General features: G+C 40.6%; 2 protein-coding genes across 3 annotated transcripts in view; one reads left to right on the forward strand and one right to left on the reverse strand.

Annotated features, from left to right (window-relative positions):
* Window positions 1-6: 6 nt before the first annotated feature.
* Window positions 7-27,186, forward strand: part of KATNAL2 (katanin catalytic subunit A1 like 2) — a 142,373-nt gene continuing 115,193 nt past the window's right edge. The window contains exon 1 of one of the 2 annotated variants that reach the window (XM_006144428.3): window positions 7-170. The gene's annotated coding sequence lies outside the window, so the exon portion shown is untranslated. The remainder of the gene's footprint in view (window positions 171-27,186) is intronic. The other variant, XM_006144431.3, reaches the window with a different exon arrangement.
* LOC102495934 (serine/arginine-rich splicing factor 12-like) lies at window positions 15,755-16,884 on the reverse strand. The gene is given in 2 exon segments (XM_014586240.2): window positions 15,755-16,658; window positions 16,661-16,884. Coding segments are annotated over 2 exon segments (801 nt in total). The 5' UTR covers window positions 16,838-16,884; the 3' UTR covers window positions 15,755-16,034.

A 27,186-nucleotide genomic window follows, 5' to 3' on the forward strand; every position in this document is an offset into this window, starting at 1 on the left:
GGGCCTGGCCTCGAGAAGCGGCGGAGAGGAAGAGGGGGCCGGGACTCGTGACAGGAACATTCGGGAAGATCCTCACGGCACCCCGCAGACGGTGGCTGTGGACGGAAGAGCAGCCGCCAATAAAATGACCCCTCTGAGTTGTTGTGGCAGAACCTAAATGTGGGTGTTGGGTAAGCTACTGTTCCCATCTCGGGGTGCAGGATGGAGGAGACCTTTTTGAGTTGCTAATATCCTCTAACTACTAACCTGGCTGATTCGTTCTGACTTTGAAGGGCTTCTGAATGTCATGGACTGCGGAGTGGAGTTTGCGGGTGGGGCTTGGGAGGGAGTGAAATAAGAGCGCTTAGAAGGGCCCTGATGAAAAGTCTTGGGGTGAGGGAAATCTGATAGCTGAGAAGGAATGAAGGCAGAGTGTAAGGAGGAAGCTTGAAGCATCCCTACTGTGCTGATGCAGGATGGGAGAAGACGCTGAGTCCTGCTGGTCAGACAATGATGACCGAGTCAAGGGTTCAGATTTCCTGGAAGAAGAAATGGATGAACCCATCCGAGAAAGGACTTTAAGACATTTAATATAACTAACAAGGCCCTGTTTAATCAGGCGCCTACCTACTGCCTCTTCGGCACTCCAACACTTCATTTCTCCCAGGTCCTCATGAGACCTCTCCTCTGTCCCGTTTTAAAACCGCCAAATGTTGATCTTTGGGCCAAAATAATTTCTGAGTCTCCTTTACCTGCCAAACTCCTGTTCATCCTTCAGGCCTCACTTTAGGTACCACTTCTTCAGAACGACCTTTCCTTATCTACATCCCCGATTTGTTTGTTTTATTTCTTTCATGAGCTAAGGACACAGAGTGAACAGCACCCTCAACAGGGTCTATGATCAGCTTCAGTCAACTCTGGATCTTGGGTACACACCTGCGCCTGGGCTCAGGGAACTCTCCATTTGTGAACCCACCCAGAATCTTGTGGGTCAGCCTTGCAGAGCTTTGCACCCTTGAGCAGACTTCTAGCACATCCCCATTTTAATTCAAATCCCTCTTTTATGATCTCATAGTACACTAAACTTCTATGTTAATTATGTAGTTGTTTGTATGATTATTATATACATAGCAAGGATAAAAATTTTAAACCTATTACACTGTAATGATTGATAAATGATTGACAAATAGCCTCCTATTTGATGAATAAAGGACTGAATGATTAGTGTCTATAGAATAGGTTGTAATTCTGACCTGCCATAAACTGTGATCTTGGCTGTTCTTGCTTAGTATATTCTCCTTAGGTTTTGATTTACACTTCTGTACAGTTTAACATTGTTTAATAGACATTAAGTGAATGCCAAAGGGCTAAGAGCTTTGGAAGAACAGAAAGATGAACAGAGTATAACACAGCCCTACCATCAAGGAGTTTATACCTGTAAAGAAAGACCAACATAAATAAAAACTGTAAGAGAAGCAAAGCCCCACTGAGACTTGTTTATAATGTTCATTGTAGTTGCTTCCATTCTGCTCTTCCCTCAGTGTGTAGCAGCTACTGGCTGGGTTGAGTAGGTGTGTCTGCAAGGAGTTCTATGTGCTGCCCCAGACTGATTTAAACCAATAAGAACTATTATGTCCTTCTGGCCACAGTGATCAGATTAGAGCTGGATATGTAAATACAAATAGTACTGTGCATTCCCAGGCCTAGCCAGTTAGATCAACTGTGAGCTTATGCCCTAAGGTCAGCCAATCAGAAAAGTCTGGGGCACTTATTTGGCAGAAAGAGATGATGCTTTTTTTTTGTTTAAGTTTTTACTATAGGGCACCATGGGCTTTCCAGAGATAGAGAGGGAAAAGGAGAAATCACCTCTCAGGGAGGATGGCCTCTGTGGGAAACGTACCATCCAATGCCAAAGAATGGACACAGAGAAGCAAGGTATGGTGAAGTGAGACTTTAACAGCAATTTTGCAAGGTTAGATGTCAGATGAGCCAGCACACTGAAAATAGTTACAACAAGCAAATTGTAAATTGATTCCCTAGCATGTAAGTCCTTCGCCCCAGTTTCTCATTGTACTACGGAGTGTACAATCTTCCTGGATGTCACCTCAGTTTCATTGTTCCATTGTAAGGCATTTATCGTCCTCTTCCTTCTCTTATCTGGCAGAAAGGTATATACTCAGGACAAGACCATGAGAAAGACCTGCTACATATAGTGAGGAGAGAGAAGAATCAGGAAATAAGAAGGAACAAGCCACCATCTTGAAAAGTCATTTTTCGGGACCAGCAGTTAGCGTAATGGCTATGTCGCTGGACTCCCACGTAGTCGACCGCGGTTCGAGTCCTGGACCCGGTGGCTTAAACTCACGCCGGGTGTGTGTGCGTGCGTGCCCAAGATCCCAAGAGGAAGATGGAGGAGAAGGGATTGCGGCGTGGCCATCCTCCGGGGGGGGGATTTCTCACTTTCTGTCTCTCTGTCTCTCTCTCTCTCTCTGGTGAGCGCACGCACCCTATAGCAAAAACCTCTCCAAAAAAAAGAGAAGTACTTTCTCAAGGATGACATGTTGTTTCTGAATTTTCTTTGTTCAGGGATTTTTTTGGGAATGTGTACTTTTGCAGGTTGTCACATCTGCAAGCTGGTCAGGCAACTTTTGTTTAGCTATTCTTGAAAAATGAATCTCTTAGGCTCACTGCAATCTCTTCTCCATTCTCCTCTCAGCATCCTGGGCACATATACATGCCCAGCGTGATTTTTCAAGCCACTGGGCCCAGGACTTGAACTGCACATTCAGCCCTGTGGGATCCAATTCCTTAACCTCACACTACCTGTTGGCCCAAGAAGTGTCACTTTTATGGCATGTAGAATACCAACCATTTTTCTACTAGAAGAGCCAATTTGAAGGCCCATATTTCTTGTGAACAAAGTTCATACACACATGAAAAAAATACTCGGCTGACTTTGACTCACCCTCCTGTACTCCTCTGTTTTCTTGAGCCAATTTTGCTCTGCTGTAAATAGTTTGGGTTGGGTTTTCTATTAGTTACAACCAAAACAGTTCTGAATTAGGATACAGTTTATCTCCCCAAACCAGATTATTATTTTCACTTGTTTTTAAACTGTATTCCTTAATATTGTTTAAAGTAAATGCAGAGTATAAGCGTTGAGAAGGATAGCTCTCAACTGCTGTGAGCAGTTGAGCTCTGGTTCAGATTTGTATATCCTACTCATCGAAAAGAAATCCCTAATTCTTTCTGCTGTCTTTCCTGCCACCATAATGGTGCACTTGCTTGTTGTGACTGATGCTCTCAAGCACATCAACAATGCCAGAAAAAGGCAAACACCAAGTTCATAGTAGGCCATGCTCCAAAGTAATTGTCCAGTTTCTAACTGTGATGATGAAGCATGATTACATTGGCACCTTTGAAGTCATCAGTGACCACAGAACTGGAAACATTTTTGTGAGTCTCACAGGCCCGTTAAACAGGTGTGGAGTGATCAGCCCCAGATTTGATGTACAACTCAAAGATCTAGAAAAATGGCCAAATAGTCTCCTGTCCCAGCAGTTTGGTTTCATTGTGCTGAAACCTCAGCTGTAATGGACCATGAAGAAGCAAGATAGAAACACAGGAGGGAAAACCCTGGGATTCTTTTTCTAGGAATGTAACACACACATACAAATAAAATGCCTCAATGGGGGAAAAAAAGAACCCTGCACTTACTTGGATCCAACTTCTTATAACGTGGCATAATATACTCCTGTTGAGTAGAGGTGAAGGAGGGAGATATACCCATGATAAGCCAGATATCAAAGTACACTTCCATCCACTTACTGAACTCTTCCACTAAAGAAATTTCATTTTTATCATTACATTTTAAATGTTAAAATATTTTAACATTCTTTATGGATTGAGTCTCTAGGCAATTACCTGGCTAAGCTATCCTCTTAACATGGCCCTAATTAGAAGACTCATTAGAAGTATTGTGATTCTGGTATCCTAAGATTATACTATATAAAGTCAAAAATCTCAAGAGTGGATTTTCCATTTATAAGCTGTTTAACTTCAGTAAACCTAATTTTTGTAATCTATAAAACAAATTATTATACCTGATCTCAAGATGTTATAGGATTAAATATGATATATGAATATACTTTATAAATTTACATTGTGAGGAAATTAATACACCTTTTGTATCTAAACAGTTGGCTAAACAAATGATAAACAACAAATAAGATAGAATACATCCCAGTAATTTTAGAAGAGTATTCAACCTCATTGAACCATGAATGAAATATTGTATTTAATTATAAACACCTGTCTTAATCCTTTCCCTTCCTCTATTTGAACCCATCAGACCTTACTAACTTTAACATCTCTCATTTGCTTTACACTGATTACTTCCTCTCTCCTGTAACTATGTGCAAGTTTCTCAGATGATTTTTCAGTCCACCTTCTTTTGCAATCATACACCTATTTCTAATCACATTTCCTCCCTCCTTTACACTTTGCAGATAGTGTTTGGTCTTAACCTTTACTGAAACTATTTCAAAGGCTCTTTACATTTTTATTTCCTAACTTTTTATTCTGAGACGTTTAAACACAACAGCTGAAAACATAGTATAATGGACATTAGTATACATTCCAGCTAAGCTCAACAATATTTTGAACAATAATTTGTATTAAGATAACATATAGTGAAGTCCTCCTATCATTTTTTTAATAGAGATTTTTGCTATAGGGCATGTGCACTCGCTAGAAAGAGATAGAAAGTGAGAAATCACCCCCTAGGGGGTATGGCCACGCCACAATTCCTTCTCCTCCGTTCTCTTGTCGGGATCTTGAGCATGGATGCACACATGCCTGGTGTGAGTTTAAGCCACCAGGTCCAGGACTCAAACCACAGTCGACTCCATGGGAGTCCAGTGCCATAGCCATTATGCCAATTGCTGGTCCCAAAGTCCTCCTATCTTAAGTAAACTTTCAGTCTGTTTTGGGAAATGTTTATCAATGTTACAGAACATTTCCAACCCCCATAAAGATCACTGCTGCCCTTTCCCAGTGAGACTTCCCATCAGACAAATTTTGATCTGATTTCTAATACTGTAAATTAGTTTTTCATATTTTAACATTTGCATTAACTGGAATCATACAGGATATACTCTTATTTTTAGCTTTTTTTTTTTTTAAGGTTTTTGCCATGGGGCACATGCATAGCCATAAAGATGGAGAGACAGAGAAAGGGAAAGTTAGAAATCACCCCCCAGTGGGTATGACCAGGTTTTAATCTCTTCTCCATTCTCCTGGGATTTGGGGCATGCATGCACACACACCCAGTATGGTTTACAACTCACCTGGTCCAAGACTTGAACTGCAGTTGGCCATGGAAGTCCAGCACCTTAACCATTATGCCACCTACTAGCCTCTTTTTGACTTTTTTCATTCAGCATAATATTTGAGATTAATATGTTATACATCTCAGTTTATTTCTTTTTAATTTCACTCAAATGTCTAAAGTGAGAAATCATCCCCCTGGGGGGATGGCTATTCCACAATCCCTACTCCTCCATTCTCTTCTCAGGATCTTGGGCACGCATGCACACATGCCCAGTGTGAGTTTAAGCCACTGGGTCTGAACTGTGGTCAACTACATGGGAGTCCAGCGACGTAGCCATTATGCCATTTGCTGGTCCCAGGGAAGATAATTTTTAATTTTTTTTTAGAGAGATTTTCACTACAGAGTGTGTGTGCTTACTGGAGAGACAGAGAAACAGAAATCACCTCCCAGTGGGCATGGCCCTTCTGCAATCCCTTCTCCATTCTGCCCTCTGGATTTGAGTAGGCATGCACACATGCCCAGTGTAAATTTCAAGCTGCTGGGTTCAGGACTTGAACCGTGGTCAACCATGGGAGTCCAGTGATGTAACCATTATGCCATCTGCTGGTCCAAATGTTTAATTTCTTATGGCTTCTCAAGAAGTTATTTGGCTTATGCTCATAATAGCAATGCATGTGGTTAATAACTTTTTTTTTTTTTTTGCCAGAGATGCGTACACTCTCCAAAGAAATAAGAAAGCACTCCCCTCCATTACCCCTCTCCCACCATGAGGAATGGTCACATTGCAACCCCGTCTCCTCCATTTCACCCTCACTTCAGAATTTTGGATGGACACGCCTGCAGCGTGTTTCTCAGCCATCCAGCCTGGTACTTAAACCGTGCATTTAGCCATGTGGGATTTAGCTGCCTTACCCACTATGCTACTCACTGGCCCTCAAGTTATCATCTTCATATGTGTCTTAGTCCATTTTGGTTGCTATAACATAATACCACAGACTGTTTATAAAAGACAGAGATTTTTTTTTTTTGAAGAATTATTTATTATTGTTAATAATATTTTTCACATGACTTTTGCCAGAGAAAGAGGAGAGTGAGAAAGCAAGCTGCCAGGTCCAGGACTCAAACCATGGCTGGCCATGTGGGAATTCCAGCACCTTAACCACCATGCCACCTACTGGCCCAGGATAGAGATTTATTTCTTAAAATTCTAGATGCTGGCAAGTCAGACTGAAGTGCCAGTGTCTGATGAGGTCCTTTATGTGTGTCATATGTTGGAATGCAGAACAAGTGAGGAGGAGAGATCAAAAGGGAGCCAAACTCAGTTTTATAGTAAGCCCACTTTCTAAATAACTAATGTGCTCCCCACATGGGATCAGAGCCTTTGTCATCTAATCACCTCTTATTAGACCCCACTTCCCAATCAAGTTTCATTGGAGATTAAGTTATCAAAACACTACCTTTGGGGAGAGTACATTCAAGATGTAGCATTATGCCTCCTTCCCCCCCCCTTTTTTTTAATCTCTAAAGTATTTACTTGCACAGTTCTTGTATTCTCAATATTTAATTATTACTATTAAATTTTAGACTTGGACTGAGTTAAATTACCTAGATTCCAGAATGTGCTTCATAATGGCTTTATAGCATAGAAGTTAGGAAAGGAAAAGCAAGGTAAGTCACACAAATATAAAGGAGGAATGAAAAAAATAGAGGTAACAGTAGAAAATAATGAAATGCAGGGCCTGGCGGGTGGCATGGTGGATAAAGGCGCTGGACTCCCATATGGCTGATCGTGGTTCGAATCCTGGACCTGGTGACTTGAATTCTCACTCCCCACTTCTCTTCCCACTCCCCCAGCCAAATTAAAATAAGTAAATTAAAAAAATAAAGTTCCATAAAATAATAAAATTCTTTTTTAAAAAAGAGAAAATAACGAAATATAAAACTAATACATTAGAGAAGATCAACAAAGTTAAAATATTGCTATTTGAAAGGCTAGTCCATAGCTTAGCAGTTAAGTGCTGTGCAGCGGGAGCTAGATCCATATAGCTGACCACAGTTAGAATCCCAGCCCCACTGACTTGACAGAAACACTGGTACATGTGCATGCATACCCACAGTCCTGACAGAATAAAGTAATGGAGGAAAAGGATGGGATCCCTCATTAACCATGAGGGATCCAGATGTTCCAACCAGCACACTACTAACTGGACCAAGGTTAGTTTTTTTAATATCACCTATAAACAGAAAGGATGATTTCATATCAGTGTATATGTTATACAATTTGGTAATTGGATCCAACGCACCAGCTGAGAACAAGCACAGGATTTGAAGAAAACAAGCAATATATAACAAGATTTGAAGAAAACAAGCAATATATAATACACGGGATAATCCAGCCAAACTCTTAGATGACAATATTTCAGTGTTGAGCCAAGCATTTTTCTTAAAGGAATTTGCCAGTGCAAAAATTTTTTTAAAATTAATAAGCTGAGCTGTGCATCTTGTAAGAATACAGAGCCGGGGGAGGGGGGGAGCACCCATGAAAGGTGGAAAGCAATAATATACAATCCCCATTTTTTTAGAGAATTTTGCCATAGGGTGCATGCGCTCATTGGAGAGACAAAAGATAAAGCAAGAAACCACCCCCCCTGGGGGATGGCCACACTAATCCCTTCTCAAGTCTCCCCCTGGGACTTTGGGCATGCACACACATGCAAACAGCATGAATTTTAAGCCACTGGGTCCAGGGCTCGAACTGCAGTCGACTATGTGGGAGTCCAGCAACATAACCATTATGCCATCTCCTGGTCCCTATACAATCCCCTTATTAAATGTGAAACCACACAGTAAAAATAACCAGACGTAAGTCAGTATTTTCACAAATTGGTAATCAGGAAATCTCAAATCTTAAATGTTATGTACACTGGCCTTAGAGTGCCAATACATAGGCACCAGGCAAAAACACACATTGTCTATGAATGAAGATGTCATCAACACAAACTTCAAAATATATCATAAATTATTTTCCAAAGACTGATCTGAACATAGTCATAAATTACCAGATCATACATGAAAACAAACATCAGGAATGAAAACTAATAGAAATAATTAAACACCAGAGTAGCAGCAAGTGACAATAAAAGCATTCTACACAAGACAAGAAAATAGCATAATAGAGACCTGGAATGAGAGCTAGTCCATGATGCCATATAACCAAACCACACAGTTCAAGTTCCAGCCCTGGGCTTGAAAAACATGCTGAGGGGGGAACCAGCAGTTAGCATAATGGCTATGTCGCTGGACTCCCACATAGTCGACCGCAGTTCACCTCCTGGACCCAGTGGCTTAAAACTCACGCCGGGCGCGTGTGCGTTCGTGCCCAAGATCCCGAGAGGAGAATGGAGAAGGGATTGCGGCATGACCATCTCCCCTGAGGGGTGACTTCTCGCTTTCTGTCTCTATGTCTCTCTCTGTCTGTCTGGCGAGCGCAAGCACCCTGTAGCGAAAACCTCTCAAAAAAAAACAAAACAAAAAACATGCTGAGGGGACCAGCAGGTGGCGTGGTGGTTAAGATGCTGGACACTCCCACATGGTCAACCCACGGTTCAAGTCCTGGACCTGGTAGCTTGCTTTCTCTCATACTCTTTCTCTGTGTCTCTCTCTGGTCAAATTAAAATGAATGAATAAATAAAAATAAACAATTAAAAAAAAAAGTCATGATGCAGTTTAAAAAAAGAAGAAAGAAAAGAAAAACATGCCAAGCACATGTGTACAAAGTCCCAACAGGATAGAGAAACAAGAAAAAGGGTTGCAGTGTAATCACACCTCATTGGGGTTATATTCTCCCTCTCTTTGTCTCTCTGGAGAACACACAATGCCCTCTGACAATAAAAGGAAAAGAGTGAAGAAGGTAGAGGAGGGCAGGGAGGAAGGGGAAACTCAAAACAAGTTTTAAAAATTCAATGTACAGGTCTAATGGTATATTGCACCCTTTAAGAGAGAATGAATAACAAGAACATATGTTAGAAGACTAGAATGAAGGGGAACCAGCAGTTAGCGTAATGGCTATGTCGCTGGACTCCCATGTAGTTGACCGCGGTTCGCGTCCCAGACCCGGTGGCTTAAAACCCATGCTGGGCACGTGTGCGTGCATGCCCAAGATCCCAAGAGGAGAATGGAGGAGAAGGAATTGCGGCGTGACCATCCCCCCTGGGGGGGTGATTTCTCGCTTTCTGTCTCTAATGTCTCTGTCTGTCTGGCGAGCGCACGCGCCCTATAGCGAAAAATCTCTCCAAAAAAAAGACTAGAATGAAGCACAGAAAAAAACCCAAAAAGGTGAAAAATGTATAAGAAAATGTTGGAGACATAGAAAATACCATTGAAAAGGGCTAACATGTTTAATTGGACACATCAATGGAAAAAGGAAACAGAATAAGGTAGAGGTGATATGTGAAGAGAGAAAATTTCAGGTTTTTCCAGACTATTGAAAAAGTCAGTAAACGGTTAACAAAAACTTTTTCTCATTCTGCAAAGAATTTGATCTTCAGCTAATTTTCTGGTTTGTTAAAAATCTGGAAAATGTTTATTATAAAAATGATACTCAGCCCAGCCTGGTGGTACAGTAGATAGCAAACTGAACTACAGTGCTAGAAGCTGTATGACCAACTGCATGTTCAGATACCTGGGTGTTGGGACCAGCAGTTGGTGTAATGGCTATGTTACTGGACTCCCATATAGTCGACTGCGGTTTGAGTCCTGGACTCAGTGGCTTAAACTCATGCCAGGGGCATGTGCATGCGTGCCCAAGATCCCAAGAGGAGCATGAAAGAGGAGGGATTGTGGCATGGCCATCCCACCTGGGAGGTGATTTCTTACTTTCTGTCTCTCTCTTCTTTCTGGCAAGCACACATGCCCTATAGTAAAAACCTCTCCCAAAAAATAAATAAAAATACACTGGGTGTATGCATACTGCCCAGAATCTTGAACTTGAGGGCTGGGAAAAAGGGATCAAGGTACAACAAAGATCTTGTCCAGACTGCTGCTATCTCCTGAATGTGCATACACATACACTATCATGAATAAAACAAATAAACGTTTTTTTTTTCTTAAGAGAGATTTTGGCTAGAAATCACCCCACCCAAACCCCCCAGCGGGGATGACCATGCTACAATCTCTTCTCCATTCTCCTCTCAGGATTTTGAACACCCACGCACACCACCTGGCATGAGTTTTAAGCCACCGGTTCTGGGACTCAAATCACAGTTGACTACATGCGAGTTCAGTAACATAACTGTTACTCCATCTGCTGGCCCCAAAACAAGCCTTTTTAAAAATCCCTTGGACCAGGAGGAATACAGATGAACTACAAGTACCTCATGGGGATACCATAGCTGGTACTTCTTGAGTGACTTCAATTTACCAGTAAAATATAATAACTAAATTTGTTTGTACCTAATGATATGGCTTCAATGTATTACACAAAACTACAGTATTCCTCAAGTGTAATGGGACATTTTTACCTTCTCTATCTCAGAAATTGATCCAAAAAGCAAACAAAAAGAATGATTAAAGATAAAAGATTTTAGAACCAACAGATGGTGTCATGGTTACACTTCTGAATTCCCACGTAGTTGACCACAGTTCGAGTCTCGGACCCAACAGCTTAAAACCCATGCCAGGCACATGTGCGTGTGTTCCCAAAATCCTGAAAGGAGAACGAAGAAGGGATTGCAGTGTGGCTATCTCCACTGAGGGGTGATTTCCCACTCTCTGTCTGTCTCTCTCTGGCAAGTGCATGATCCCTATAACAAAAATCTTTCCAAAAAAAAAAAATATATATATATTATATAATATTTTTAGGGATAACCCAATAGCACAATGGTTAAGCCTATGCATAGGGAGTAAGGTCTCACATAGCAAATTAGCCACCGTAATTTGAAAAACATGCTGGACAACTCTGTGTGTGTGTGTGTGTGTGTGTGTGTGTGTGTGTGTGTGTTAGAGAAAGAATGAGATTGCCCAAAGTCCTGATGGGATGTACAAATGTAATAAAAGAAATCGTAGTAGTATGGCAGGATTGAGCATGTCCCATTGGTGAGTGCTTTCTCTTTCTCCTTCTCTCTCTCACGTGCATGAGTGTATACTCCCTTTGACAATTAAACAAAAAGACATGAAAAAGGAGAAAAAGGAACAATATAGGGCCAGCCCCATGGCCCGATGGTTAAGAGAACTAGACCCCACATGGCCTAACATGCAGACCTGGAAGTTTTAAAAACCCCAAGCATGTGTGTGTGCAAGCCCAAAAGCGGAGAAATGAAGGAGAAAAGATTGTAGTATGACCATGCTCCATTGGGCTATGCTTTCTTCTCCTCTCTCTGTCTCTCTGTGGTGAGTATACATGCCTCTAGCAATTACAAAGTAAAAAAAAAATGAAAAAGACTGGCAATAAGTTGACCTAAATAATTTCTTGAAATGGAACATAACATTAACCCAAGGAGGGGCCAGCAAGTGGCATGGAGGGTAAGGCACTGGACTTCTACATGGCTGACTACAGTTTGAGTCCCAAACCTGGTGGCTTGCTTTCTCACTTTTCTTCTCTCTTTATCTATCTGTCTCTCTGTGGTAAGCACACATCCCCTATAGCAAATTTTAAAAATAATAATAAATAAAATTAATTCTTTTTTAAAAAGAAAGGAAAATAAACCCAAGGGAAATAAAAGAATAAGCATAAGTTAATAAAAGGGAAGATTAACACAATGCCTGACATTAAAAATAAAAATAAATAAAATTAATTCTTTTTTAAAAAGAAAGGAAAATAAACCCAAGGGAAATAAAAGAATAAGCATAAGTTAATAAAAGGGAAGATTAACACAATGCCTGACATTCACTCAAGAATTACAAGATATGCCAGAAAACTAGATTAAATGACTTTATTTAAAAAGCCTGGGAGGTTAAAAAAACAAACAAACAAACAAAAAACCTAGGATGTTTGTGTGCAGCTTCTAAAAGTCTGTCTCTCATTTCTCTATTAGGGAGGCTGTCATGAGACCATTTTTCATCACCTCCCAGGTTCTAATGATGTATGATAAACCTGAGGCCAGTAGGTGGAATGGTGAGTGGGACACTGGACTCCCATGTGGCCAATCATAATTTGAGTCCCAGACCCAGCAGTTTGAGACTTATGCTCTCTGCCTCTGATGAGCACACACATTCTATGACAAAAACATTAAAAACCTAATAAAAAGGGGCCTGCAGGTGGCTTGGTGGTTAAGTTTCCACATAGCCAATTTCAGTTCAAGTCCTGGACTTGGTGACTTGCCTTCTCACTTTCTCTTTCTCCATCTCTGGTCAAATTTTAAATAATAATAATAATAAGGTCAGCAAGTGGCATGATGGTTAAGGGTGCTGGACTCCCACATGGACGATCATGGTTTGAGTCCCTGACCTGGTGGCTTACTTTCTCACTTTCCCTAGCTCTCTCTCTAACTCTGTCCCACTCTTGTGAAATTAAAATAAATAAAGTCAAATAAAATAATTCTTTTTTTAAAAAAATAATAATGGGGCCAACAGATGGCATAGAGTTGCTGGTCTCCCACATGACCAACTGTGGTTTGAGTCTCAGACCCGGTGACTTGAAACTCACATCAGGCACATGTGCACATGGGCCCAAGATCCTGGGAGAAGAATGGAAGAGAAGGGATTACGGTATGGCCATTCCCCTTGGGGGTGATTTTTCACTTTTCCTCTCACTGTCTCTGTCTCTCTCAGACCAGCATACAACGCCCTAAGTTTAAAACCTCTACAAAAAAAGAAAAGAGAGAAAAAATAATAATAAATAAAATTAAATAAGATAATCCTTTAACAAAAAAAGAAAATAATAGTAGTATGAACCCTTGACATGATGTAAGGAGAATGGCACTTAATCCCTGTGGTCTTCCTCTCAAAATCCCATATCCCTAGTTTTTCCTGAGAAAAGCATAGCAACTCCCATTTGAGGATTATTCTAAAAAAACTGACCAGTACTCAAAAGTGTCAAGGTTATTAAAAACAAGGAAAGTCAAAGAAACTGTCAGAACCAAGAGGAGCCCAAAGAGACATAACAACTTAATATGATATTGTATAATGCCTGGGACCCGAAAAAGAACATTAAGTACAAACCAAGAAAATTTTAATAGAAATTATACTTTAGGAAATGATAAGGTATCAGTATTTGTTCACCAATTATGACCAAGATACCATATTAATATAAAATGTTAATCAAGATACCATATTAATATAAAATGTTAATCATAAGAGAAGCTGGTTATGCAGTATATTAGAATTCTGTATTATCTGCACAACTGAAATGTAAAACCTATTTTTTTAAAAGATTTTTGCCATGGGAACCAGCAGTTAGCGTAATGGCTATGTCGCTGGACTCCCACGTAGTCGACCGCGGTTCGCGTCCCGGACCCGGTGGCTTAAAACTCACGCCAGCCGCGTGTGCATGCGTGCCCAAGATCCCGAGAGGAGAATGGAGGAGAAGGGATTGCGGTGTGACCATCCCCCCTGGGGGGTGATTTCTCGCTTTCTGTCTCTATGTCTCTCTCTGTCTGGCGAGCGCACATGCCCTATAGCGAAAACCTCTCCAAAAAAAAAAAGATTTTTGCCATAAGGCACGTGTGTGGTCACTGGAGAGAGACAGAGAGAGAAAGAAAGGGAAAGTGAGAAATTATCCCCCAGGGGAATGACCATGCTACAATCTCTTCATTCTCTCAGGATTTTGGGCTTGCATACACATTCGCCTGACATGTTTTTCAAGCCGCTGGATACACTCAAACCACAGAGTGAGTCATGTGCGATCCAGTGCCATAACTACCTGCTGGCCCCTAAACCTACTTTATTCATTATAAGAAATTTTAAAATTGTTTGTCAATGAAAGAAAAAGAATGCCTGCTACGTGTGTTTGTGTGTGTGTGTATGCACACTTGTATGTGTGTATTGAGGGCATGTGTCCTTGAAAAAGAGAGAGAGGGGAGGAAAAACCACTACTCATGGGGAATGGTCATGCTGCAATTTGTTCTCCTCCATCTCTCCTTTCTTTGAGAATTTTGGATATACATGCACACATGCCAAGCATGTTTCTCAAGCCATCGAGTTTGGGACTTGAACCCTGTAGTTGGCCCTATGGATCCAAATGCCTTAACCAGACACAGAGTTGACTCATGTGTGCTACATTTTTTCTTTTTTTTTTTTGTTTTTATAACTAAATTTTATTATAGCTGAACACTTCAAAGAGATGTAGTTAAGAAATAAATTTTGCTATTAGAGAAAAATCTACTCAGAACATACAATATACATGAATTTAGGGTACTGGTCTAAATATTACCAGCATACAAATCATTTTGTAAAGTTGTTTCTTACATATAGGCTTTAAAATGCAAAGAAAAATGGAATTTGTATTCAAAACAAAAAAGAAGAAACACTGCTTCTATATACTAAAAACTTAAGATACATGTTTTTTTCCTTAAGTACTTTAAATACTAACTGTATGGGTTGATAACTTTAAAGTTTCACTAATATAATTCAACCAGGTATACAAGTGAAGCTCTATAAATAAGTCCCCTATAATAATCATATGCAAAAACATTTTATCACAAATACTACCAAAATCCTCTGAAAAACAAAAATCACAAACACATTTAAAAAGAAATTCTTAGTTAAAACAACTACAAAAGTAATAAACATCAACAAAGTTATTTGGTTTTTTAAAAAAAGGGCAGTATAATGTAAAATTCAAATACTCCAAAGTTGGTTGTTGAAGATGTAGTCTTGAGTTTCTTAATACAAGATACTAAACACTTTCAAAAATAATATGACTTAGTCTATATAATTTAGTATTGAGCTAGAGCTCTTAAAAAAACTAAGCAGCAGATGAAAAGCAGGTATGTAGAAATAATGGTATAAAATGATTTTATATAAAATGTACCACTCTTCAAATGTGTAAGGCTCAATATGAATGCTTTTGGATTGTGAGTGTTGCAGACCATAATTTTTAGAGAAGTACTCCTGAAACATTCAAAATCCAGTATTTCCAAGCCATTTTGACACTTATGAAGTGAATCTAGTACACACTGCAATTTCATGTCAACTTATCTAATCTATTCTCAAATAAAAATAAGAAATTCTTTGAACTGTGGAGAGAATATATCTTTTGAATCCTTTATATAAATTTCCTTCTTTTGATGTTGGGATTTTGTAATATGAACATATGTCCACCAGAAATTGGCCCAGGTTTAAACAGAAGACACAGAAGATCCAAAGGTATTGAACAGTTTAAGCCTGCCCTATGCACTTAAATAGTCATAATTACTTTTTACATGAAAGTAAAGTGCTTCAAAGTCAAAGTATTTTTTGAAAGATATTAATATTACTAGTACTTAATATCCAAGTATAATTTCCTAGATTAACTCAATGTAACCCATTTCCTTTGCAAAGTACTCTTCAGTCACAATGTAAACAAAAATGGTCCATAAAATGGTGACACTGGACACAGAATTTGTGGTGAGGGCCCTTAAATTGAGACAAAATCCAAATCAATCCAAAGCTAGAGAGATTTTATTTCTTCTACATACCCAAAGTAATATCAACTCACATTTTCGGTAAGCCTTGAAGAATTTTTATTTAACATAATGAGAGGTTTAATAACTTATATTAAAGACTACGTAGTGCTCTTCTGTTGTGTTCACCAACTGTTTTTATGAAGGTAACTCCGAGATCTGGAATGTGCCCGAAAATGGGAATGTTTTGCTGTTTGTGCTTTAGTTTCAGAATTGGTATACCCTCTGGGAGATTTACATGGGGATCTTGCTTTGGAGTCAGAATGTCTTCCATGTGATCTTGATTTTGTTCCTGAGCTAGTCTGCTTTTGAGGTGAACTTGATTGTGATTTTCCTATTGACTTGGATCTTTTTTGTAAGGATGTGGACCTTGACCGTCCCCTAGAACCAGAATTCCTTCTTGGAGTTCTTGACTGCCTTGCTGAGGTAGACCGCCTTGGTAGTGATTTGGAACGGGATTTAGACTGGCTGTAAGAAAAACGCCTGTGTCGAGACTCTTTAAGGCTGTCAGAAGGCCGCCTGTTTCTTCCCCATGAAGAACTTCGATTTCGAGTTCTCCTTTGGCTGGGGCTTCTTGATCTCCTATGATCACTTGGAGAACAAGGATGACGCTCTTTTGATTTCATTTGCCCTGGTGTTTTGCGATCACTTTGTGCAAACTGTATTTCAATTTGACGGCCACATACCCATTTTCTTTTGAGGTTATAAAGAGCACCTTCAGCATCTCCAACATCTTCAAATTGAACATAAAAGCAAATCCTCTTGGGTGGCGAGTGTAGAAGTCAAGTGGAATGTAAACGTCTACTATAGGACCATATCGACCAAACTCACGGCACAAGTCCTCAGGCCTGGTGGCGTCCGCGACGTTCCTGACGAACAGAGAGGTGTTGGGGGGCCTCATGTAGCGAGACATGACCGCTTCCTCCATTCCCTCCGAGTCTGCCTGCGGCGCTGGGCTCACTCTCCCTCTCTACTGCCGACACAGCCTTTTTTTTTTTTTTTTTTTTTGGGGTTTTTCAAAAAAAAAGCGCGTGCGCTCGCCAGATAGAGAGAGACATAGAGACAGAAAGTGAGAAATCACCCCCCGGGGGGATGGTCACGCAGTAATCTCTTCTCCATTCTCCTCTCGGGATCTTGGGCACGCACGCACACGTGCCCTGCGTGAGTTTTAAGCCCCCGGGTCCGGGACGCAAACCGCGGTCGACTACGTGGGAGTCCAGCGACATAGCCATTATGCTAACTGCTGGTTCCCATGTGTGCTACATTTTTAAAAAAGAAATTCTGTGGGATGAGCTGACGGCATATCAGTTATGCCATTGGATTCTCACACGGCTGACCACAGTTTGAGTCCCAGACCCAGTGGCTTGAAAATCATGCCGGGTACAAGTGCATGTATGCCCAAGATCCTGAGAGGAGAATACAGGAAAAGGGAGTGTGGTTTGTCCATCTCCCCCTGAGGGGTGTGATTTCTCACTTTCCCTCTCACTGTGTCTGTCTCTCCCTCTCTCCAGTGAGCACACATACCCTAAGCCAAAAAAAGAAAAAAAAACTCATTTTTTTAAAACTGTAATTGGGGGCTGACCTTATGGCTCTAGTGGTTAGGTGACCCAGATACCACCTGGCTGACTATGGTTTGAATCCTGGACCTACTGGCTTAAAAAACTTACCACACATATGTGTACACATGCCACAAATTCTGACAGGATGGAGAAATGTAGCAGAAGGTATTGTAGTGAGACCATGTGCCATTGTGGAGCTCGCTCTCTCTCTCCTGGTGAGTGCCTCTGTCAACTAAAGAAACAATTTCAACCCTTGAATCATTGTAGAAATAGTTTCATAATTTTTAAATATATTCTTGAATAAAATTTCTTGTCAATCATATCTATCATGAATGAATAACCCTCAAAATGTCTTGACCAGGAAGTATCAACATTTCATTCATTAAAACTCATAGAAGGACAGTCAAGCTTTTCTTTTCTTTTTTTTTTTAATAATTATTTTATTTAACTTTATTTATTGATACCCTTTTAATTTTTTTTTTTTGAGAGATTTTCGCTACAGGGCACGTGCGCTCACCAGACAGACAGAGAGAGACATAGAGACAGAAAGCGAGAAATCACCCCCCAGGTGGGATGGTCACGCCGCAATCCCTTCTCCTCTATTCTCCTCTCGGGATCTTGGGCACGCATGCACACGTGCCCGGCGTGAGTTTTAAGCCACCGGGTCTGGGACGCGAACCGTGATATCGGTTCCCTATACACTTTTAATTTTAATTTGACCAGAGAGAGAGAGAGAGAAAGTGAGAAAGCGAGCCACCAGGTTCAGGACTTGAACCGTAGTCACCCATGTGGGAATCCAGCGCCCTTAACCACCACACCATCTGCTGGCCCCAGGACAGTCAAGCTTTTCATCAAAACTTCAGGAAATGGGAACCAACAGTTAGTGTAATGGCTATGTCGCTGTACTCCCACGTAGTCAACCTCAGTTCGCGTCCCGGACCCGGTGGCTTAAAACTCACGCTGGGCGCATGTGCGTGCATGCCCAAGATCCCGAGAGGAGAATGGAGAAGGGATTGCGGCGTGACCATCCCTCCGGAGGGTGATTTCTGGCTTTCTGTCTCTATGTCTCTCTGGTGAGTGCAGGCGCCCTATAGCGAAAACCTCTCCAGGAAAAAAACAAAAAAACACTTCAGGAAAAGTTTTATTTGGAAGTTTTATATTATACAAATTTAATATCTTACAGTATCTTTAACTCTATAATATTTCATTTTTCTTGTGATAATTATGAGGAAAAAGTAATGAGCTTTTTCACCAAGCCCCACATACATACTCCTGAATACCCTCCAGTTTACTAGTGTACCAAAAATTTTATCATTTTATGTATGCTATGACCTGAAAAAAGGTCAGGAAGTTCTAACCTAGAGAAACTCTTGTCATTAGAAAATATGTACAAGGGGACCAGCGGGTGGCGTGGTGGTTAAGGTGCTGGATGCTCCCACATGGCTGACCACGGTTCAAATCCTGGACCTGGTGGCTTGCTTTCTCACCTTCTCTCTCTCTCTCTCTCTCTGTGTCTCTCTCTGGTCTAAATAAAAATGAATGAATGAATAAATAAAGTTAAATAAATAATTAAAACTAATAAAATGTTTAAAAGAAAATATGTACAAGGGTACTTACTGCATTGCTGTGAAATAGTGAGAAAGTGAAAACAACTGAATTCAGGGTCAGCAAGAGTATGGTGGTTGGGGCTTTGGACTTGGGTCTTGGACCTGGCGGCTTGCTTTCTCTCTCTGTCTCTGTGTGTGTGTGTGTGTGTGTGTGTGTGTGTGTGTGTGTGTGTGTGTGTCTCCCTCTGGTGACCACACATGTAAATTTAAAAACAGTAATAATAAATAAAATTAAATAAATAATTTTTTTTTCTGGAGAGTGCTTTGCTATAGGGAGCATGTGCTCACCAGAAAGACAGAGAGAGACAGAAAGACAGAAAGTGAGAAATCACTCCCCAGGGGGGATGGCCACTCCGCAATCCCTTCTCCTCCATTCTCCTCTCTGGATCTTGGGCACACATGCACATGCGCCCAGCATGAGCTTAAGCCACTGGGGTCTGGGACTTGAACGTGATTGACTACATGAGAGTCCAGCGACATAGCCATTACGCCAACTGTTGGTCCCAATAAGTATTTTTTTTTAATTAAAAAAAAAACTAAACCATCAGCAAGAGAGTGGGTATATACATTGTGATATAGTCCTGCAAAAGAATGTTATGTATAAAGTAAGAAAAAATATATAAACTAGAAACATAAATAAAATCATGGATATATCTAAAAAATGTTAAATGAAAAAATTAAGTTGGAAAAATTATCTATCATTTATATAAATTTTTCAAAAAACGTAAATGCATTTTACTTATGGATATATGCATATGATCAAAATTAGTACACATGTGAATGATGAACATTAAAACTAAGACAGTGGGTACTTTTGAGGGGAAGGATATAGGACCTGAAAGGGCTTTTCTGGGGGGTTTCACTGTATCTATAATTTTTCTTTTTGAAAAAAAGATTTGAGAGGATCAGCAGATGGCGTGGTGGCACTGGATTCTCCCAGGGCCAACTGAAATTTGAGTCCTGGACCTGAGCTTCCTTTCTCACTTTCCCTCTCTCTCTGTTGCTTTCTGGTCAAATTTTAAAAAATAATAATAATGGGCCCAGCAAATGGCGTAATGGTTATGTCGCTGGACTGCCACATAGTTGACTGCAGTTCTGCTCCTGGACACAGTGGCTTAAAACTCACGCCGGGCATGTGTGCATATGTGCCCATGATCTCAAGAGGAGAATGGAGGAGAAGGGATTGCGGCATAGCCATTCTGCCGGGACAGTGATTTCTTGCTTTCTGTCTCTCTGTCTCTCTTTGTCTCTCTGGTGAGCACACACGCCCCCATAGCAAAAATTGCTCTAAAAAATAATAAAATAATAATAATGATGATAATAAACAAAATTAAATAAATAATTCTTAAAATAATCTGTGGGCCAGCAGGTGGCATAGTGGTTATGGTGCTAGACTCCCATATGGCAAACCATGGTTTGAGTCCTGAATGTGGTGGCTTAAAAATCATGCTAGATGGGACCAGCAGTTAGTGTAATGGCTATGTCGCTGGATTCCCACATGGTCGACCGCGGTTCGCGTCCTGGCGCTGGTGGCTTAAACTCACGCCAGGCCCGTATGCGTGCGTGCCCATGATCCCAAGAGGAGAATGGAAGAGAAGGGATTGCGGCATGGCCATTTCCCCCCCCCCGGGGGGGGTATTTCTCGCTTTCTGTCTCTCTGTCTCTCTCTGTCTGTCTGGCGAGCGCACGCGCCCTACAGTGAAAACCTCTCCAAAAAAAAAAAAAATGCTGGATGTGTGTGCCCGTGCGTGTGTGTGTGTGTGTGTGTGCCCCCAAAATCCCAGGAGAATGAAGGAAAAAGTATTGTAGTGAGGCCATCCTCCTATGGTGTGATTTCTTACTTTCCTTCTCACACTGTCTCTCTTTGTCTATCTCTGGCAAGCACATGCACCCCATGGCAAAAACCTTAAAAAAAAAAAAGAAAACTGAAGTAAATATGGCAAACTGTTAGGATGTGACAGGTCTGGAAACTGAAAGGAATAATATACCAATATATTACTCTTTACACTTACATGCTTGAAACATTTCAAAATAAAACATAACATAAATCCTAGATCTGATCATTCTTCAATATTTTCCCTACTGCTGGCACCATTTGCCCTGGATGACTGTAGTAGCCTTCTGTCTCATCTCCTTGCTTTCTATCTTGTTCTACTACAGTTACTCTGAATAAAACATTCAGCCTGATCTATTCAAAACCTTTTAATGGGTTTGCATCATTCTGAAAAAATAATCAAACTTATTACAGTTCATAGGCCATTGTTTCCTACTCTGCTTTTAGCCCTTGTTCTCCTTCTTCCTCCAATATCATTATTATCCTCTCAAACTACTTTGTTTCTTAGGGAACTTCTTGTCACCTCAAGTTATATGAATTCATGGATTATGAGTTCAGTAACTCTATGCATTTCCAGTCCTCATTAGAATATAAGTTCCGTGAAGCCAGGGACTTTGTTCTCTACTGTATCACCATTACCAAGAATATTGTTTGACTCTTATCAAGTATGAAATAAATGTTTTACAAATAAATGTAATTTTCATTCGAGAAGGGAAAGGATGTCATTTCAGTGACACTTCACGGCATGATCAAATATATGGTAGCTAAAGATTACAGGGTGTCAACAATAATAGCAACAATAGCTAAGACCCATTAAGCACTCACTGTGTGCTAGGCATTTCCAAGGCCTGGAAACACATACTTTCAGGGGTATGTGTCAGCCTTGCTCCCCTTCTTCTAGGCCCTGAGACTACGTGTATCATGAGCCCTGGCCACAGCTGGTTTGATTTGGAAGCAACACTGAGAAAGGCCATCTGTTAGCCAGCGGGAGGAAACATTCTTTTTCTTGCAGGTTTGAGCTGAGTGACGTATAGGCTAAAGAAGTTTGAAGATGAGTCATGCTAATAGCAGGACACTTGAGTGAAGGGAACAGCTGCTGAGGTTCCTAAAACTGCACTGGGCTCTGCCCTTTCTGACCTTCTTACTCAAATGTTTCTCCTTGATTTCTGACAGAAACCTATGTCCAATAAAACACTCTCCTTTATTTTGAAAATCGAAATAGGTAGGTTTCTGTTTTGTTGATTATTCATTCTCCTAAAGCCACAAAAGCAAATAATCTCTTAATCAAAGGGACTTGACTAAGGCATTCCTTCCCATACATCGTGTTATTTAATCCTTGCATAACCATGAAAGGATACTACTGTCCCAATTTGACAGATGAAGAAACAAGACTTGAACAGGTCCAGTGCCCTCCCAAAATCACAGGACAGTAAGTGATAAAGTAAGGTTCCAGCCTTGGCCATGTGACTCTTAGAAGACCTCTGAGCCTCTCTCTGTGACTGCAAGAAAGGCAGCCCTGGGACTGCTGTGGTGTTACAGGCTGCCTGAGTCCAACTGCTGCTTCTCATGGTCAATAAAAGAGAGAGAGACTGAAGAAAAAGGGACTTTTATTTCTGAACCGGTTACAGGGAGACAATCAGCAAGTATCATCAAACTGTCAAAAAGCTCAACATGTGCTCAGTATTTACAGGTACAAGAGAGAAGCATGGGCAAATCATTACTCACTACCATCAGAGTCAATTGGTATTCTTTGAGTATTTATCCTGATTCCTTCGAATACCCATTCCTGGTTTCTGATCTGACAGTTCCTCAAATAGCTCTTCCTATGATCAGCACTTGGTCAGATTGTTCTCATTAGAGGCCTTCCTTAATTTCAGACTGTCTGCAGTCCTGCTAAACCTTAAACTGGCGTACTACAGTGGGGTGAAGTCAGAAAGACAGGGCACACATTTTGGTACCATTTAGGGTAACTTAGAAATTAGACATGACAGGACCAGCAGGTGGCGTGGTAGTTAAGGTGCTAGGCACTAGACACTTGCATATGGCTGACCACGGTTCAAGTCCCAGACCTGGTGGCTTGCTTGCTCTCTCTCTCTCTCTCTCTCTCTCTCTCTGGTCAAACTAAAATAAATAAAAAAAATTTTAAAAAAAAGAAATGAGACATGACATAGGGCAAGACCTAGATCTCACTCTATGGATAAGATCTAGTAAAAGCTCTTTGTTCCTACACTTTAACAATTGTTGGCAGAGAGATATCAACACACAATGTCTATATGATTAAAACATTCTTTCTGTTGACAGAGTTGACAGGTTTTAAATTATGACAGGATACTTTTTTAGCAACATAAAAAATGGAGTTTTAATAACATATTCAGAGATGGCATAGAATTGACTATCATAGGTTTACATTGAGGCACATTTCTTGTCATTCTTGAAAACTGTCTTATTCTTGTTTGCCTAGAGAAGCTCTGCTAAGGGTAGTTTGAGATTGGAAATACACAATTACAAGGTAGTAAGGAGAGGGAAGATAGGAGAGAGAAAAGGAAAAGAACCAGTGAGATGATGTATGATTTAAGAGTGATCAGTAAAACAAAAAGCTTATGATTAAAAAAATATTAAAAATGGGGCCAGCAGGTGTCATAGTGGTTAAGGGTGATGGACATGGTCAACTGTGGTTCATGTCCTGGACCTAGCAGCTTGCTTTCTCACTTTATCTCTCTGTCCCTCTCTGGTCAAATTAAAATAAATAAATAAAGTTAAATAAAATAATTGCTAATATATTAAAATAAAATAAGGAACACTCGGAACCAGCAGATAGCACTATGGTTACATGGCTGAAGTCCCACATAGTCAACATGACTCGAGACCCAGACCTGGCAGCTTAAAACTCACACCGGACATGTGTGCATGCATATGTGCCCAAGATCCCAAGAGGAGAATGAAGGAGATGAGATTGCGGCATGGCCATCCCCCTTGGGGTGGAGGGGAATGGTGATTTCTCACTTTCTGTCTCTCTGTCTCTCCAGTGAGTGCACATGCCTTAAGTTAAAAACCTCTTAGAACATATTTTTTTTTAATAAAAACACTCATAAATCACCTCATAGGGACCATCTGATGATGTAGTGGTTACGTCACTGGCCTACTACATTGCTGACTGTGGTTTGAATCCCAACCTGCTGTCTTGAAAATCACACTAGGTGCGTGTGCATGCGTGCCCAAGATCCCAGGAAAAGAATTGAGAAGAGGGAATTGTGGCAGGACCATCCTCCCTCCAGGGGGTGATTTCTCACTTTCCTTCTCACTGTCTGTCTCTCCTCTCCCCAGGGAGTGCACACGCCCTAAGGCAAAAATGTCTTAAAAGAAAAAGAAAGAAAGAAATCACCTCATAAAACATCCTTGCTGTAACATAAAGAATGAGTGGAATAATTCATTTTCTCCGAAGGAAGTTGGACTGTGTTTTCTAATACTGTCGAAAACAATCTGCCTTGAAAAACAAATGGCTTTGTTTTATGTACATCAAATGACACAATTTTGAAATGTCATTAATGTTCACACCAGACAGTTTTGTTACCTTGGTAATTACTTAAACAGTGTTTAGACATTATTTAAACAAAAACAAAAAAATTAATAAGTGGGTGTTTTTGTTTGTTTTGAGAGGTTTTTTATTGTTTTTGTTTTGTTTTGTTTTGTTTTTTGGTATAGGGCACATCCGCTCACCAGAAAGACAGAGAGAGACAGAAAGCAAGAAATCATCCCCAGGGGAGATGGCCACACTACAATCCTTTCTCCTCCATTCTCCTCTCAGGATCTTGGACACGCACACACACGCTCACCCGGCGTGAGTTTAAGCCACTCGGTCTGGGACTTGAACTGCGGTCAACTACATGGGAGTCTAGCAACATAGCCATTACTTAAACTGCTGGTCTCAATGAGTGTTTTATAAAAGAAGAGAAAAATAATTTTCTTCTAAAGCAGAGGTGTTCTTATTATCTGTCTGGGTATTTATAATTTAGGAAGCAATAAGCTGATACATTAAAGCAATTAAGGTTTTAAGACTTGTTTCCTTCCCTGCTCCCATAGTTTTTTTTGTTTGTTTTTGTTTTTTGTTTTTTTTTTTTGGAGAGATTTGTTGCCATGGGGCGCTTGTGCTCTCCAGAGAGACAGAAAGCAAGAAATCACCCCCCCCAGGGGTAGTGGTCACACCTCAATCCCTTCTTCTTCATTCTCCTCTTGGGATCTTGCACATGCATCCCGCGTGAATTTAAGCCACCAGGTCCAGGACTCAAACTGCTGTTCACTACGTGGGAGTCCAGCGACATAACCATTACGCCATCTGCTGGTCCCACCACTCTTATAGTTCTAATCTATGGATGGATTTTGTCTCCCAGGGGGCATCTGGCATTTGGCGATGTCTGCAGAAATTTTTGGTTGTCACATTGAGAAGGTGGTGGTAGAGGGTGCTACTGGCATCTGGTGGCTAGGGGCCAAGAATACTGCTAAACATCCTACAATACACAGGACAACCCCTTGCAACAAAAATTATACAGTCTAGGGACCAGCAGTTGACCATGGTTCAAGTCCCGGACTTGGCGGTTTAAAACTCATGGTGGGTGCATGTGCGTATGTGCCCAAAATTCCAAGAGGAGAATGGAAGAGAAGGGATTGCAGTGTGGACAGCCACCCTGGGGGGGGTGGGTGATTTCTCACTTTCTGTCTCTTTGTCTGTCTCTGTTTCTCCAGCAAACACATGTGCCCTATAGCAAATACCTCTCTCGAAAAAAAAGAAAAGAATACTAGTTTCAGGGGCCAGCAGGTGGTGTGATGGTTAAGGTATTGAACTCCCATATGGCCTACCGCAATTTGACCCCTGGACCTGGTGACTTGCTTTCTCACTGCCCCTCCCCCCTGTCTCTCTGGTAAGTACACATGACCTATAGCAAAATTTAAAAATAACAATAAGAAATAAAATATTCTTAAAAACAAAATAATATTAGCTTCCATCAGGAGATGCAGGTTTGTGTCCTAACTGTAACTTGTTGAATAACCTAGAGCTGGCTAAGTTGGTTCTTTGAGCCTGACTTTGCAGCTGTAAATTGGGGGCATTAATAACTTCTCCATGCTATGCTAGGATTAAATGAGATAGATAAATCACATAGTACATTGTTGCTATAAATGCTTAATAAATTATAGCTTTCATTACTAATAAGAAAGTGGCCAATAATTTCAAACAGTGCTAAGTTTAAGTAAGATAAAGAGTATAAAATATTCTATAATTGGATGTCCCCACTAGGAAACGATTGGCAACTCTAGCAAATAACTGCTTCAAAGGAAGAGAGGCAGAATGTGTTGAGGAATGAATGGGAGGTGAGGAAGTGAAAGAGAAAACTCTTAGTGGGAAAAGATGGTTCAATTCAACAATTATGAGAACTGCTTTCTAGATCGAGGAAACTTGAGCATTTTATTATCCTTAGGGGAGAAAATAAATTTTAAAAGGATGAAAATAAAAACAAGGAGATGGGGATAATCAGCAGGTGGCATGGTTTGGGACACAGGGCCCCCACTTGACCAACTGTGGGCCAAGTCCCAGATCTGGCAGCTTGCTTTCTCACTTTCCCTCCCTCTAGTCAAATTAAACAAAAAAAATAGTGATGAGTAAATAATTCTTTAATAAATTTAGCGTGTTAGAAAAGGGATTCAGAGCACAGAAGATAAAAGAGTGAGATATTGAAGAATAGTTAATACCTGAAGAAAATGGAGCAGAGGGGAACATAGAGACCATGTTTGTTAACTTCTTTCTTGTTTGTTTGTTCACGTGTAATAAGAATAGGTCTGATTTGGGGCTTGCAGGTAGTATGGTGGTTAAGATGCTGGATGCCCTTATAACCAACCATGGTCCTGGACCTGGCCGCTTGTTTTCTCACTTCCCCTTTCTCTCCCTGACTGTCTCTCTCTGGTCAAATTAAATAATAATAACAAAATTAAATAAATAATTCTTTTTTTAAAAAAAGAAGAGATCTGATACAAAAAGTGATGGAGGAGAAGAGGCAGTTTGATGTACAGGTGGCACATCCCATCCATTGTTTTACCCCAGTGCGTCCACAGCAGATTCTTCCTGTCTAAATGGGTCATATACAGACAATTTAAAAGAAAAGTAGAGGAAACCAAAACCTTTACCCTAAAGAGGAGGAAAGGGAGAAGATAAGATATTAAAATATAGTCTTGGAACACACTATATCTCAGAGACCTGAGCAACTCTTTAAATCAATGATAAACACTA

This window comes from Tupaia chinensis, unplaced genomic scaffold (genome assembly GCF_000334495.1).
Source record: "Tupaia chinensis unplaced genomic scaffold, TupChi_1.0 Scaffold000119_2, whole genome shotgun sequence".
In the NCBI taxonomy this organism is placed as follows: Eukaryota; Metazoa; Chordata; class Mammalia; order Scandentia; family Tupaiidae; genus Tupaia; species Tupaia belangeri.